The sequence below is a fragment of the Ruditapes philippinarum genome, unplaced genomic scaffold (assembly GCF_026571515.1).
Source record: "Ruditapes philippinarum isolate M1 unplaced genomic scaffold, ASM2657151v2 ctg285_1_1_1_1, whole genome shotgun sequence".
In the NCBI taxonomy this organism is placed as follows: Eukaryota; Metazoa; Mollusca; class Bivalvia; order Venerida; family Veneridae; genus Ruditapes; species Ruditapes philippinarum.
This window is the reverse complement of record NW_026858036.1, coordinates 377546-395711: the sequence shown is the minus strand read 5'-3', so window position 1 is coordinate 395711 and position 18166 is coordinate 377546. Positions and strand designations below refer to the sequence as shown.

General features: G+C 32.0%; 1 protein-coding gene across 2 annotated transcripts; it reads left to right on the top strand.

Moving 5' to 3' along the window:
• The first annotated feature begins 13466 nt into the window (after positions 1-13466).
• LOC132751884 (monocarboxylate transporter 12-like) lies at positions 13467-18018 on the top strand. Of its 2 annotated transcripts, none has more exons than XM_060742092.1 (7): positions 13467-14452; positions 14747-14940; positions 15453-15596; positions 15847-16209; positions 16567-16708; positions 17001-17254; positions 17526-18018. In XM_060742092.1, exons 1-7 carry the CDS (start codon positions 14394-14396, stop codon positions 17705-17707), a joined length of 1338 nt encoding a protein of 445 aa, XP_060598075.1. In that variant the 5' UTR covers positions 13467-14393; the 3' UTR covers positions 17708-18018. The 2 variants fall into 2 exon arrangements, with proteins under 2 accessions (XP_060598075.1, XP_060598076.1); XM_060742093.1 differs by having other exon boundaries at positions 13469-14452; positions 14727-14940.
• The last annotated feature ends 148 nt before the right edge of the window (positions 18019-18166 follow it).

The window sequence follows — 18166 nt, the reverse complement described above, 5'->3', positions numbered from 1 at the left end:
TTAAGAATGTAGCACCAAAACTATAGCTTGATTCAAAGCGACCTTGAAATAACAGACGATAGCTCAAAATGAGGGGCACCAATTATACCAACGTCCTTAGTAAAATACGATCGATCGGAAATATCGTGTCGCGTTTTGAAGAACCCTACTTTTAGTAATACATTAAACGATCATCTTCAATTTTCGTTATAGCAGCAACCTGCTTCTAGATAGATCATATAGACATAATAAGTGATACCGGTTGTCGCACTCAACAAAAAGGTAATTGCAAGCATCAAACATGATATTAACTCATAATCTTAATATTGTCTGTATACTTCAAATTCTAGTACGATATAATTGGATTACATCAACGCAAAAATGCAATGACATCAGATGCGTCTTATGCTCTATAAATGCATTGGACGTATTTCCTTAAAACAGTAATAGTGTTATAGTATATTCTGTACATTGGTGTTCTTTTTCAACAAAAAACAGATGATATTTTTTTATTTAATATGCAATATCTAGTTATCTACACAAAATTTAAGAACCGTATATCGAAGACCATTAATATCGTTTTAAACGGATCCATTGAACAGTGTGCATTTACCTTTCACTTATATTTCGTGTTGTCAACAATTAATCATTAACATAAGGCTTAAGCAGACGCACTTTAGACTTATAGTTAAAACACATTTAAATATATGAAAGTTTTATGCAAAAAAGTTGTAAAGGTCGTTACATAAAATATAATTGGGCGACAGATGCAGATGTCTTTTGAATTCTGCTAAGGCCGGTGCTAGGGGACGTGGGCGGTGGTTTGCACTTACTATTGCCGTTCATGGACAGGCTCAATCAAGCCGAACATTTTCAATTTTGTCGTCTTGTGCTTTCGTAAGGCTCTCGTTTTTTTATATTAACAGTAAAGTGGTAAAATCGACATTGTTAATCTTTTGCTAGATCACCGCAAATGCTATTTATAATATTTTGTTGCAAGACAATGCAATATAGTGTTGTGAACTGTTATCAAATGTTTACGATTATCCTACCGTGATGGAAACGGAATACTGTTGATATTATCCAACCTCATACATATTAGATAACTACTTTGTGTTTCTCAAACGCATTTGCACCATGTGACATGTCATGAGGGTCATGAACTCGTAATGTTTATTAGTTCCAGCTGTTGTTCATTCAACAAGAAGACATTTACGAGGTCGTTAATATTTATACAGAAGTCATTGTATTTGAATTTGAGAAATAAGAACAATAATGAACAGGTTGTTTTGTAGCAATATGGAGATACAAGTAAGCATTGCATTGATAACATATATGTATATCAGGGTTTTATTGAGAGTATATTTGATCGTTAAACTTATATTTATCGTTATATTCTGGTAAAGAAAGAAAGGTAAACATTGCTATTTCATATACGGGTTTACCCGAAAAAACAATAAGTTCATATATGCACAATTCGCTCTTCTAAGGAAGAACACAAACATATTTCTTTCATACATGTACAGGTTTTTTTCCAACAGTTCAAGAAAAAATGTAAACTACAAGCAGTAGATTTAAAGCTTAATACACTTTCAAAAACAATTATTACTTTATTTCTTCAGCATTTGAATACATGTTTATGAGCATGTCATTTCTTCCGTTTATTTCCCAACAGTGACATGAATTTTGTTACATGCGTAACAATATATTAAAAATAAATGGTTATCACTTATTAATATATTCAAGGTGCGTTCGTTATCGTGATAATTGTTTGTGCAAGTGGAAACTTGTTTAGGCTCATTCTTATCACGTATTATTTAGGGATTGGGTATGTGCTTTGAAATAATATTAATTTATAGCAATTCAGTCAATACACGTATATTATATTAAAATGTAGAATTCAATAATCCTATGCAACAAATACAACTTTGTCAACTTATTAGCAAGTGCAGTTATAGAAGATTGTATATTTACAAAGAGTGCATGATGGTATAAAAACCATAATATTGTGGTTACAATAAAAACGACTCCACATCCAAAACGGCAAAATTTAAGGGTTGCAGGCTCGGTTTGTTCGAGCATGTTCATGAATGATACTAGAAAATGCAACCTATCGGCCACGGCCCCTAGAACCGGCAAAAACGGTATTTATCATTTGCACATGTAATGATGTTGTACATTTATGTGTAATCCGTACCCATCGTTAACATAAATATATTGATAAAATATCAGTAACATTAAAGTACTTTTAGCGTAAGATAAAGTAATGTGACAAACCCTCCTAATCGAACTGATAAAGATGTGTTTAAATATTGAAAAGAAATCCACAAATAAAGACAAAACATACGATTGTAATTAAAGTACCGTATAAAAGGATTTGACGTGTAATGGATTCTACCATACCTCGTGTGATCCGGCTCTAGTTGAATCCACACGAGGAACGGTGTGATAGAAAGGCAAATAAAAGTTTATGGTAAAGTTACTCTTCAAAATAACATGTTTTTTGTTTTAACCCATCAATTAAGAAACCAAGCTTGATACCGTAGTGTTAGCTGAGATTGTCAGGCAATGGCATATCCGGTCTCATTTGTATATTCATTTTTCGTTTATGTGAAATATACGCTGAATATGTGTAGAAGTATATAATATCATATTTTTCATTTAATGTATACATACAAATTAACTTCATAACTCACATCCAAAAATCCTCAAGTTTACTTTGCAAAGACGGGCTCTACCAGTAAAGCTGGAAAGTCGCCATATGGCCTTTAGTGTGTTGGTGCGACGTAACCCCCTTCTTCCATCCCCTGCTCAGCATTACGTTGAAGTTGGAAATGTTTTCAGATTGTTTGTTTTCTTCTCCTGTAAATAATCAAAACTAAGTAGACAGCACGTTTACAGCTTTGCAGTCAACAGAAAATACACACAACACACGTAGATAAACATTGATTTCAATTTATTACGACCTCGTTTCTATTTTAACAATGAAGTCTAGTAAGATGAAAATAGAAGACAATCTTTCCTGCTACAACATAGACTAATACTGGCGATGTATATTATCCAAATCACGTTTCTATAATGTAAGAACAGATAGATTACTTTATAATTATGAAATATTATTAACAACCAATTATTCACATCTTTATTATTATCATGTTGACTAGAAATGAAAATCTTATATAGTATGTTGCAATGTATGTATGTTATACATTCGAAAATGAAAAACGACACATGCTTGAGTTATAAATAGTAAAAACAGCATTTGTGTTAATGCACATGTTAATGTCCGTCATTATTTGTATGACCGCCTGAAAACGAATAAATGTTTGTTAAAATGCACTTATCTAAGGCCAACATAAAACCATTGTAGCCTAAATTTAACTCATAGCCTTATACATGATACATTGCTAGTGACTTGATATTAGCCAGTAAGTTATTCTAGCGAATATTTAAACCTTTTATATATGGAAAATGCAAACGAACCTTTTATTTAAATCAGACATGATAAAACCTAAATTCAGCACGGAAGAGCTGAAAATATCTTGTAATAAGGTAATTCATTATATTGCTTTATCATTGTCTTGAAACATTACTTTAAACATTGCCAAAAAGAGAAACGCCGCTTAAACATAAATGATTGCATCTATTTTATTATCGTCTTGGCAATCATACATGAAATCAAAACTTCTCACTCATTAGTTTTAGAATTTCAATTTCTTTATGATATATTATTTTTTACCTTAACATTGTGTTTGTGTTTGATTTAATTAGGGAAAACTTTATAGACAACGTAAAAAAGTCAGGTTTTTTTTACTCCTAACATATGTTTTCAATAATGGTCAATTTATTTAGATATATAAGTAAATAAATAACAAATAAAGAAAGGATTGATTTTATATTTTTTGTTTTGTTGGTATGTTTTCCGTGACTTCTACCGAGGAAAAATGTAATATCCTATCGCAAAAATAGTTTGATATGTAAAACTGTTGATTGACATCATGATTTGAGACATTCCTTTCACTGTGCCTTTCATTAACACACAACTCTCGCAAACGACAATCATCATGTCCGTTCACTCCTTATACACATGTTGCATATACACGAATTGCAACGTCAACCAAATAGGATTATTTATTTGCTTATAATTTTGCAATACCATAATCTGTTTGTACTAAATATATTTGATTTTTTTTTATCTAAACGCTTTTATTCATTATGTAAAATGAATTGCTTTTATCTAGCCGGAAATCTTTGTAAATCTAAATAAAATAAACGTTTTTCAAATAATCGTTGCTTGATCGTTGTTAATTGATAAACGTGCTTCTTTCTGATATGTTTATCAGTTATAAAATAAAGACTATGAAAATATTTCAATAATTTCAAAGCGTCCACGACCCAAATTCATTTCAATAGCATTTCTAGAGATATGATGCATAATACCGGATTCTGAATGTTAAATAAGGAAAGAAAGTTATTTTGTAAATATATATATATCAAACAAATGTATTTTTATTGATGCAAATGAAGTTCCTTCAATAAGATATTATTTTAAACGGTAAATCTACGTGATATTATCCACGCTAAGGCAGTACATTTCGGTTTGATACAAAAGGTGAAAAGGGTTCGTTCGTAATTTATTTTCCAAATATATTTACACTAATGTTATACAATTATACACAATCGACTAATAACAAATAGAAATATAATAACAACAATCATTGTGTATGTTAAGCACACAGAATAGAGGATAAAGCTTTGTAGCTAATACTATACTTCTGTCTGTTATAAGAATCTGAACTGACGATGGAACTTCATTTGAAACATTTATGAACCGGAACAAAATAAATAAACGAAAAGTTAGACCTGGTTTTAAATAAAATGGAAAACAGATAAAAAAAGACAAAAAAAAAAGAAAAATTGTTTTTTAAAATCATTTTAGCTAAAGTAATTATCATAGAGAGGAAGTAAAGGTACGGAAAGTCCACGGAGTAATGTTAGGAGGGAAAAAAGATTTGAGATGTGTGCGTCTTTTTCAGGGACAAAGCGATAGTGTTTTTTAATTAGCGCTTAAATCGTTGTGTATGTGTTATAAAGACTTGCACATGTTTAAAGATGATTTCGTTTTTGTCCGAGTCGAAAAATTCATTTCCAAACAGAATAACGTTTTCAGTGATTGGTGTGATATGGTTGAGGTTGTCTAACATGGTTGTTCTTTGATTAGTATAATTGGACATGTTTTTAATGTCTTGAATGTGATTTGTCCAGGAGCTATGGTCTGAAAAAGTTATACCTACATGTTCGGGAATATGAACGTTTGATACAATTGCATTATTGAAAGTTACAGGTGGATGAACTGCTTTATTTTGTTTTCGTGTGATTATAAGAGACTCAGTTTTGGAGGGATTGAAGGAAACAAGCCATAGATGTGCCCAGGCATTGATTTTTTGAAGATCTATGTTGAGTTGTTCAGCAGCGGTAACTGGATTTTCGACGATGATATACAAAGTTCTATCATCAGCAAAAAGACGTATGGGTAATGAGATACTGGTTACGATGTCATTGATGTACACTAGAAACAAAAGCGGTCTTAGAATGGAACCTTGAGGAACACCAGCTGAGATGGTAACAGTTTCAGAGGAAGTATTAGAAACAACAACAGACTGATTTCTGTCTGAAAGATAACTTTCAAACCATGAAAGGATGTGACCGGAAATACCACTTTCATGTAATTTAAAGAAAAGACCACGGTGCCACACCCGGTAAAAGGCTTTTGATATGTCACAGAAAGCAGCCCTAACTTCTTTTCCATCATCTAGGGCTTGACAGAAGGAATGATAAATGGAAGTTAGTTGATTAACAGTAGAATCATTAGGCATGAAACCAGATTGCAAGGTCGAGAAAAAGTGATGTTCCTGATAAAAGTTGAAGATGTGTTGTGTAAGATACGCTCAAGAACTTTATTAAGGGCACTTAGTAAAGAGACCGGTCTGTAATGTCTTGTGGGTCATTTTTCTTCTTATGGATAGCATAGACTTGAGCAAACTTCCACTTTGTGGGAACTCGCCCTGACTGTATTGAATAGTTGTAAAGATTACACAGAGGAGTAGATAGTTCGACCGATAGTAGTTTCAAAACAAAGTTGTTGATTTTGTCTGGACCTGTGGCTTTGCCGGCTTTCAGAAGTAGAAGTGCATCAGTTACTTCGGTCGGAGTAATTGTAAGAAAATGAAGTTTCGGAGCTTCTGGATTGATACAAGTGTTTGGTAGTTGGTTGTCGGTTTCATTTAGTTGAGTTTGCGCTTGGAAAAAATGATTTAGTGCGTTCGCCTTATCAGTGTTTAATTTTTAAATATTTGATCATTATGTTTTAGTGCTGGAATTTCTTTGGATGTTTTGTTTGGTTTTATGAATTACTTGATTACTGTACAAAAGTTTGAGGTTGAGATGTCTGGGTTTTTTAATTGTTGTGCTAATTTGTTAAAATGTGTCAACTTTGCATTGCGCACAAAAGTTATGGTTTTGTTGCGAGATTGTTTATATGCGGTCCAATGTTCTTGTACGTTTGTTCGTTTAGCTCTATCGTATGCTTGTTTTCTGTGTCGTATTGCTTTACGAATGTCACTGTGTATCCAAGCTGGTTGCGATGTTCTAATAGTGACTGATTTAGAGGGAATGCATGATTCACAGAGAGTATGAAGTGCATTTGTAAAGTATATGGTGTAAATATCAATGTTTTGATTATAGCAAGTATTCTAGTTATAGTAAAACACTTTTCTAAGGAGAGAGTCAAAATCACCGGAAGCATTGTTCCATATCTTGCGTCTGAAGGTATTGGATTGTCCTTTTTCATATCGAAGGCAGCAATAGACTGGACAATGATAGCGAATATTCTGATCAAGGAAGGGCTCACTTAGATAGATAGATAGATTTATTTCAGTATTCAGAAATAGCATGGTAAAAACATATTTAATACATGATAAAACAATAGAAACAAATATCAATGTATATGAAATGCACCATATCAAAAACATCATACCAAGGATAACAGAAGAAAGAGAACTTAATCTCTTATTTCCATTGTGGTCCTTAGATACTGATGGTTTTGACAAAGAGAGGCATGAACATGACTTATCACAGTTTTAAATTGACGAAAGACAATAGTATACATAAAACTTTCAAATTAAAATAAATAAATAAAAATAATAAATATTAAGACTAGAGGATAGACACCCTTAAAAGAGATAATTACCCATTAAGTAAATGTTTTTAACAGATAATTTAAAATTGTACAATTTTGATTCCATCCTAATCGAAGGCGGTAGTTTATTCCACAATACACATCCATTGTAAGCAAAAGACTTTGATCCGAAACCTTTGACCTTAGGTAGCATATAACACCCACTTTCACTTGACCTGGTCCTGTAAGTATGAACAGAATCTAATGGAATAAAGTTTTCTCCCATATATTCCGGGGCAAGTCCATGTTTTATTTTAAAAACATTACAGAGGCTTATTTGATCAACTCTTTTCCGGACAGGTAGCCAATTTAAAATTTTAAAGTGTTCATGATCAATATGTGACCTATAACCAAGATTTAGAACAAATCTTATTAATTTATTTTGTGTGACTTGGAAATTATCCTTCCAGTATTTAGTAACCCCGGGAAACCGGAAACAACATGCATAATCAAAATGACATTGGATGAGGGCCATAACCAGAAGTTTTTTAGTGTAAATGTGAGATAAACACTTTTTCTATACAGAAACTTTAACCTTGCATTGGTCTTTTTAATAATAAAACTTGCCATTGCTTCACCGGAGAGAGACTGATCAAGTGTTGCACCTAGATATTTGACATAAGAAGTTGACTGTATATCAGTCCCTTTACAACTGACATGAAGAGATGAACCTGTTTTTAACCTATGTTTAGAACCAAATAATATTGTCTCTGTTTTGCCTAAGTGAAGGGAAAGTTTATTGTCAATTAACCATTGACTGACAGAATGTAGTTCATCTGTTAGTTCTTTTTTCAATAGATGACCTATTTTTACCTGCAACAAGAATAGCAGAATCATCTGCATAAAGAAGAAGTTTACCTACACCACTTACAGAGACAAGATCACTTGACGAAACAAAGAAAAGATCGCTGTGAGATTGAGAATGCTCTGTGAAGTTTGTAAGCTCACAAATGACTTGGGTCAGGCCAAATTTAACTGAGATATCTTCTATCTTTTTCTTCGTCTGAGGTTTGTAATAGTCCAGGTTGAAATCGCCTGTGATGATTATGTCTTTTAAACCAGAATCAAAAGCCAGACTTATAGATTCATCAATTTTTGTTAAGACAGATGCATGAGAATTGGGGGGGCGATAAAATACGCCAAAGAGAATAGGCTTGTTTTTGATACGGACTTCTACCCAAACACACTCAATACCGATGGGTTCTAGGTCATTGCGACGAGAAGTTGTAAGAGATTCTTTTACGTACACTAATATTCCACCATGTCTATCAACACTACGGTCCTTTCTGAAAGGTGTATGATACGAGGGGTGATCCAAAAATATATGGACACCCTGCACAAAACAAAAAGTAATAAAGCAAATCACATGGAATTCTAGTATCTTATTAAGTGAGCATATGTCGGCAAATTCTCAAAATATTGTAAAGAATGTACAAATATAACCGATTCTGCACCAGTTTATATACATAGACATGACAGAACGCGGCGCAGCTCACGACGTCACAAACGACGTAATGCTATCATAGGAAGTAATCTACGTTACCGTTTGCCTTATACTACTTACTTATATTACTTATACACTTATACTAACTGACCATTATATACTCATTGTGACCGCTTTACTTTTAATGCAAAGGTACTTTTTATGGTGTAAATTCAACTACATTCAAATACACAGAAGACATTCAATACAAACTTACCATCGAGTTACCATGTTCTATTTTAGCGTTTATGCACTATTCAGATGATAATATAATTCTACATTTTTATATTGAAAAATCATTTTTACCATTAATCTAGATATTGAATTTAAAAAAAGTATAAACAGTATATTTTATGAAATATTTATATCACTACAGAGCTCATCCAAGTCCATCTCGTGGAAGAACATTAATTGTATTGTTCGCATGTATGATACAGCAGGCAGTTGGTATGTAACGGTATATGTTACGGGCTCAGTGTAATTTACGCAGAATTTATCACAGTTTTTGAAACAAAACGTTCCGAAACTGCTTCAAAGTATATATATGGCTATAGCAACAGTCGCAGGTGTGTTCCCATTCATAGAAAATAACAATCATGTGTGAAAACGAAAAGGCGATTACTTATATCATCAGTTATGTTTTCTAACTCCTTAACGTTTTGTACCGCTATTCATGAAAAGGATTCAAATATGCATTTACCTTGTTAAAATTAGAACAACACGATGTTCCATGAAAATACCGGTTTTTTACCTTGTTGCACTCACTCTCGGTTCAAACATTGGTCAATTCGTTGTACCTATCTTATATGAAATATTCATAGAGAATTATGCTTGGTCAGGAGCATTCATTCTTAATTTGCAGAATGTTCCATTGTTGTACATTATTTAAAACGGTATTACAAAACACATAAAGGTACTAAGAAGGCTACAGTGACGACTTTATGCGATTGTTCTGATGGTATGGATTGTCCATATCAATTATCTTATATTGGATGTGACGGGTGATTGCATCATGATTATCATGAAATACACACATTTTAATTGACCTAGTCATACAATTTCAATATCTCTACACATATATCGGCTGAAGGTGTATTAAATACAAAAAAAAATGTTAAGGACAATTGATCCTCGAATATAAAATTCAGGATGAATAAGATTTTTTTAAAGAACATTACGCTTGTAATTTTAAGCCTTTTAATATATTTTTTTTTCGTTTTGCTTGTTTTGCAGCAAATTTTGAAGCTTGGTTTCTGTAGACCTTACAATATGCCGTCGCATTAGCAGGCAGTCTGGGTCGAGTTTTGTAACAGTTCTAGGATTTGCAATTATTATTAGACGACTGCTTGGTGGTGTAATAAGATTCAAATGCATATACGGCTATATCATTTTAAATGCTATAATGTAATGATGTATAGTTAACAGCTCACTGTTAATTCAGACCATGTTTTTCGTTGACTTACCAATAGTGTAACGCTCACATTAGCTTGCTCTGTATATAAACGCAAATGACATCACGTCAAAATTATATTTTACTACTGTAGTGTAATATCGTTTTTATTACATTGGATTCTTACACTCCTGCGCCTTGCTTTATGTGATAAACTGTATTTATTATAAGTCATCTTACATTTAACCTGCGGCTTTCATTACATCAAATGTTACTATATTTTAAAAAATACGCGTACTCGGCGAATGAAATACATTGTGTTCAGTATACATCACGTTTCAGTATTTTAATAAATGTTTAAACCAGAGAGATACATCGCCAAATAATCTTTAAGCTTTTGCATGTATACAATGGTTTTAAAAATTGTCATACATATATTGAATATTATTTATGAAAAACTTACGACTTAAATGTTAAGATATAAGTATCATTTACTTATATGTTCTATTATAGAAATATACCGTCTTTAAATCATTGGATATGCCTAAGTTGGACATGTTCTCATAGTTAACACTATTGACTTCTGGGGTCGTTTTGCTATTTGCACCATGTTTGGTATACCTTTTGGTATAATGATATCTCAAAGAGGGGACAATAATGCTCGAAGCTACCAGCATCGAGAAATATCCTCAATCGATGGCCCTTGCAAATCTTACATTTGGACTTACGTATCTAATAGGAGGAGAGGTTGCAGGTAATATATAATAATTTGCAATACGTGCTAGTTAAAGACGCATAATTTCCGTTTTGAGAGCACATATTATAGATAACATGACAATTAATATATTGACATTTACAATGTATACATAACTATTTTTTAATAACATTGGTAATTAATATAAACTTCTATGTGTCTAAAAACATGATTTTGAAAGACATAAATCTTTCTTTACAATGTGTCTATTTTAACAATTATGCAAAGGATAAAATTATTATTAAATTTAAGTTATTGCGTTCATCAAATCATGTTTTTGATATTTCACGTTTCATTATGGATATTTCCGGCGATCAAAACTTGGCATTTTACATAGCAGCCTGTGTCTAGATATACATAAGTATGACAACAGGAATTATAGTTGTTCTTTTAATTATGAGAAGAATGCAGCACCAAAACTATAGCTAGATTAAAGTGACATTTAAATAACATATGATAGCTCAAAATGAGGGGCAACAATTATGCCAACATCCTTAGTAAAATACGATCGATCGGAAATATCGTGTCGCGTTTACTTTACGATCATCTTCAATTTTCGTTATAGCAGCAACCGGCTTCTAGATGGATCATAAAAACATAATTTGTGATACAGGTTATCGGACTCGACAAAAAGCAATTGCAAACATCAAACTTGATATAAATCTATAATCTTAATATTGTCTGTATACTTCAAATTCGAGTACAATATCATTTGATTACATCAGAACGCATTAATGTAATGGCATCAGGTGTGGTTTATGTTCTACTAATATCTTTGACGCAATTCCTAAAATTGATCGTTCAAAGCAGTAATAGTGTTATAGATTATTCTATATATTTGTGTTCAGTTTAAAAAAAACAGCAAATGATACAGGTTAGAATTTTACTTGAGTTATTTTTAATATACATGTACACTCTCTACACAAAATGTAAGAGCCTTCTAACGAAGACCATTAATATTTTCTTAAACGGTTCGATCGAATAGTGTTTATTTGCCATTCACCTAAATTTTCGTGTTATCAACATTTAAGTATCAACATAAAACGAAAAAGCAGGCGCACATTGGACGTAATAGTTCATACACAGTATTATGCAAATAAGCTTTATAGGTCACCTTTTTTCATATGGCAAAATGATACAATAATGCAACGATTTTGAACTTTACATGTATGGGTCATGATTAAAATGAAGTGAGCGGTTAAATTAAATCCGACGTCATTTTGTCGATCAGCACACATGTCTTCTTACTAAGTCTAGTGTCCTACGATGCGAAGGTCAGGGTAAATATCTCATCTTTTAAAAACATATGTATGATGTAATAAGTTATATATTGGCGCCTTTTCAATTCTATTCACATGCCGTCATATATGGCTCGTATAAGCTTGTGGACTCCTATGATACCGAAATAACGCAATGCACTGGTATCACAATGACATATCTAGTAAAACTGTTATCGTTTCTCGGTGTTGTCGTATGTTCCTGGTGCATTAGGGTGTCTGAATGATTTCAATATTTTTATTTGCAAGGACTAATGGACTGAATTTAAGGATGTTTAGACCCTAAATGCTAATTTCGATACATACGGTTTCCTACATTTGTTTTCGTGATACATATATAGTCACTTGCGATCTATAGTAAGGTGCTTGCTGAGAATAAGAAGGTAAAATAGTTAGTCTATTTATACTGATATGAATATTTGGTTTCAATTAAACATTGCAAGGAAAAGGAATGTTCGTGTCTTGAAATTGTCATAAATTGTTCTAGCAAGTAATACACTCTGACCACTCTACATTACATATGCATCAAATTCAAACTCTGATTGAAAACTCTTTTTATAAAATATAAGCCTGTTTTATATTTTATCATCTTTGGAACAACTGTGCAAGTCTTGTCATGCCAGACGCAAATGTGTGTGGTTTTTGTTTGTTTGTTCTTTTTTTGTTGTAGATGAAAACATAGTTTAGATAATTATTTTTGTATATTGAATGAATCTAAGCTGACAAATGATAAAAAAAATTCTAACCAACTATCACAGTCTCACTCCCATTATTTTTATTTTTATCTACAATGGATAGTATCTATAATTGTTCCTTGGCAGATATTGATTTAACGGCAATTGATGTATATTGTTCTTTTCTTCAAGTTTTTCCTTCACAACAAAGAAATGACAATTTCAAGCGGTTTTGTTACATTATACCACACTTCAACGGTATCTACAGGATATTCTTAGTTTGAAACATCATCTTTTGAGCTTGGAAAGTAGAACATAACTAAGGAAGGGTTAGAAAGAGTGAATAGTCCACCTTGTTCTTGATGATCTTATTACATTACTTGTATAAATATCGCGCCTTCATATAATATCATATACAGTATCGTCTCAGTTTTGAACATCATGCACAACACGCATGCAAAGTAGAAAATGATTGTGAAATTGTTAGATATGTATAATACATTAATATAGATGATCTGTTAAGGTATGCAATAAAATATCATTTTGTCCCTGAACTGACCTTGTATTCACTATAAGCAGTTAATACATAGTCACGTTTGGTGTAATGTATCATTACAATGTAACATAATTGAAACGTTTCGGTATCAGTGAAACTAACATTTTCGGACTAAGTTTGACTAAAGACATTTGAAAGCAGACAATTCTTTAACATACATGATTAAGTTATCTTAAAATGCTGCGAGTGATGTGTTCTTTAACCTTCTTGTTAAGATTATTTTTGTTAAATACATATCTACTATATTTTAAGTTTTACTAGTTTTTATGAACTGTTGTAAACGAAATTTTAAAAGAAATGCTAAATAATTTAGTTGTGATTATGTATGTAGAACTCGTCGTCATGTAGATCTGTTATTTATAATTGTTTCTGTCAATTGTACTGTATTAATTATTCATACCACAAATTGCGATTTATAAGGTATTGATTTACCCAATAAACACTTCATTTCGATTTATTTCAAGAGTTAGTGGCGGCATGGCCAAGTGATTAACACCGAATAGCCTGATATATATAGATCGATAGCTGCGTGGGTTCTAGCCCTGTAAGGGGGCGAGCCATTCTTTCCATTACAGCCATTAATACTGGTTTGTTACGGAAACTTATCGAGTCTGTCTATAAGCGTTTAGCTATCTACACAATCGAGCCTAAATTAATTATATATATTAAACAAATTATTCCTAGACTCAATATAAGTATAAAGATTAAAGTACTTTTTGGATGTATTGTATGAAATATTACGTTGATACATCATGACTCTTTGCACAAGCCTTAAACACTGTGCTTTATCTAGATCATATATGACTAATTATTCATCGATAAGGAATGAATGTTTCACCTTTTATCATATCATTCTTTCTGTATTGAAGTGGATTTAAAGTAATCAGAAAAAAATAGAAAATGTTCCAATATTTTGACAACAGCTGTTTCATTATTTTATATTAAAATATTATTTAATTAGTTAGAAACAAATACGGATTTTCTTCACTGGAATGTTAGATACTATACCACCATTTAATAGGGAAGTGGTATAAAACAGAACAATGGACATCGTCAATGAAAACTCTTACCTCATTGCAAAAAAGGAACTTAATGGAAATAGGTAAATTTACTATTGAAAATTATATGGCACCAAATTACAGTTTTTTTAACACACCTTTAAAAACAGAATGTACATCTAAAATGAAAAGGTTAAAATGCAGTAATTTCAAAAGAAATATACTAGAACAATTTTAAATTAATAAAAAAATAAATAAATTAATTAATTTATCTATTTAGTTATTTATATTGGTGGAGACTTAAAGTCATTTAAAAAAAGAAAATTGTATGTACATATATTTTTATTGGATAACAACCACAAATATATGTTATTTTAGGTGCACATTTATTATTATAGTAGAGTTCATCGAAAACCATCAAAGGGAAGACAATGTGTCTTTATAGTAGCCTGTATGATGCAACAACTCATTTGCAATGGCATAGGCTACGGACTCAGCGTAATATATGCCGAACTTATTATTGTTTTTGAAGCAAAACGATCAGAAACTGCCCTAGTACAAAGTATTTATATGGCTTTAGCGACAGGCGCAGGTAATACTTTTGATAATATACATGTACATTTGTTTTTAATTCAATGCATGTTTAACATGCACAACTACAAACCGACGGACGAAAACCTGTAGGCCTTTCGAATGTGATACGGAATAAAGTTCCTAGCGTTTCACTTATTACCTTATGGTTTGAATATGTAGGTAAATGTAGACAAGTTATATCAAATGGGTAACTAGTATCACAGAAATTTCTTCATCTATTGCGTTTTGTTTGGTGGTCCAAATGGATTGAATAAGAACTGTACCGACTCTTTGCTTGAACGCATCATAAGACCCTAACTTTACTGTATTTTTGTCTGGAAAAATATCAATTTCTTATATAATATATTTATCGACATTGTTGCAGTCTGTACTAAGACGTGCTCTTGCCAAAAAATGTTAATTAAACAAGCACTCACATTAAATCATACTTACATATGTGTAAGTTACATATTGTAATCTTGTTTTTTAACTTTCAGAATGTTTTAAAAAGCATCAAAATATCTATTACAGGGATATTTTTCACGGGCATAATAATGAAATTTGGACCTGGAAATAGTATGATTGTCGGTGGTATTGTAGGCGGTATCGGACTCTTCTCAAGTTCATTTAGTAAGGGATTGACTCCAATCATTCTATGTACCGGCGTCGTTGCAGGTGAGTTGTGGGGCTTTCCAACGCTACATAATGCAAGTTTTAACATTGATTCATTATTCCATTATGTCTTTGCCCTCGTCCTCTTTTGATTATAACAATACCTTGTTATAACTTCTAATTACCATTCTAATGATATTAATCAATACGCTATAATGATAGACTAGTAAGTTATATAATGTTTTAAAAGCTGACTATTCCTCTGGAATAATGTTGTATCTAGAATACCCAAAGTGTTTAAACTTTGTTACAGCTCTTGGGATGTCTGCATGCTACCTTGCTGCGTTCATAGCCGTCAGTCGAATGTTTCATGATGATGCCGGCCTTTATCTGGTTTCACTTTCTCTCGGCGCAAGTATTGGACAATTCGTTATTCCCCCTTTCTACGAACTGTTCATTGCACAGTTTGCTTGGTCAGGAGCATTTATTCTGATGGCAGGAATAGCTTTACAAAATGTACCGTTCGGTGTTATTGTACATTACTCAAGACGATACTTTAAAACAAATGCAGGAAATAAAAAAACTTCAAAAGTGTCAGCTTCATGTAATTTTTCAGTTTTGAAAGACTGGCTGATATGGGTTGTGTACGTGAATTTTCACTTTTTCGCTTTGACAGGTAATTCGATCGTTTAATATTACAAATATTGTTTATATGTTTGGTTGTTTTTCCTTTCAAGAAAATAAAAATATAAAAAAAAACATAAAAGAAACGAAAAACAAAAAAACATCGCGCTCTTTAATCAACTGTCCGTAGTAAACTTTAGCTCTGCCATTATATTTCCCTAGTTACAGAACATAATTTCATACAAAGGAACATACATTCAAATGTTAAGTTAGCTTAATGAAATTGACTGTAAAACTCTAATGTTTAAACGGTAAGAAGTTACCAAGATATTTGGAAAAATTCTTCATGTGTCAATCAGAAGTCTTTATCATAATATTTTATCTAATTGCTGTTTTATGTTGATTACAGGCAACTTTGAGGCTTGGTTTCTTGTCGACTTTGCAATATCTCGAGGCTTTAGTAGGGAGTCGGGGTCAATTTTAATTACAGCTATCGGATTCGCAAATGTATTAGGGCAACTTGCAGGAGGATTTCTTAGATTCAAATGCACGTATGTACTTGCCTTGAAAATTCATGCACGCCATGAATTTGAATATGCTTATTTTGGTATGATTGAATTCCATTAAATTATTTCCATCAGTTTTGATTGCTTTAATGAATCATACTTAATATGCAAATACGTTTAAACCAGTATCGGTAAATGAAACGAAAAAGAAATACATGTCACGTCCCATGCCGAATTTCTCTATGAGACAGGGGAGAAGACCACAGAATTGATCTGAATATACTTATTCTATATCGTGGTGTTATGCATGTTTCTTATATTCATGTTTTTATTGTAGAAACATGCCATCTTTGTACCATTGGATATATCTTAGCCCTCTACTAGCTATCGGACATGTTCTGGTAGTGAATGTAAATAGCTATTGGGGACTCTTGGCTGTTTGTATATTATATGGCATACCATTTGGTGCAATGGCGGCACAGCCAGCAGCAATCATGTTTGATATGACGAATCTAGATAGCTATCCACAAGCAATGGCAATAGCAAACTTTGTCTTCGGTCTAGCCAATGTCATTAGTGGCCAGTTTGGAGGTATATGTTTATCAGTAAAGCATACATTATTATGATAAACTGACATGTTCTTGTGAAAAGTATTTTAAATAATCAAGCAAATGTTTTATTTAAAATTATATAATAGTCCATAATTGTTGTAGACTAAGATATGATATACAATATTTTGCAAAGCAAATGAGGAATATTATTTAAAAATGAGATTATTCCTAAATAAAATCTTTATGACCTTACATTTAGCAAAATATACTTAAGTTTCTGAATCTTATACTTTGTATAATTATTAATTTAGGATTCATCAAAGATACACTAGGAGATTACAATCTGGCATTCTACATAGCAGCCGGTGTAAGTATATACATGAGTCTGACTACAGGGATTGTTGCGCTTGTTTTAAGGAAGAGAAAACAGCAAAAGAAATACATGCCAGTACAAGGAAAAACTGAAGTTAAATACGAAAAGCTAACAAGCTAACACAAACTACACAAATGGATCACTTATATGTTTCTGTATTGTTTTACACTATTAAATGAAGTGTTTGAATACATCTGCAATAACAATAGAATCATAGAAAAGGCTGGCGTAAATATTTATAGGTACAAAACATCATAGTGATTTAAATACCACTTAACTAATAGTTGGCAAAGGCGCAAAGAAGCTGTGAACTGAAATATGGTTAAATCATTTATCACGATATATATCTGAACGTTTGTACATACAGAAATGAAAAATGATTTAAATTAAGTTTTTCTATCATTCAAATAAAGTTTATTGAACAAAAATAATAGAGAGCTATTTTTTGTTTATTATAATTATGATATTTCAATGTTACGACGTTGCATACGATGTCATTTTCTGTTACTTTATTACAGGAATACTGATTTCGTTCCCACTTCGTATATTGAAGTTTTACGTAGACAAAGACTTAGTATA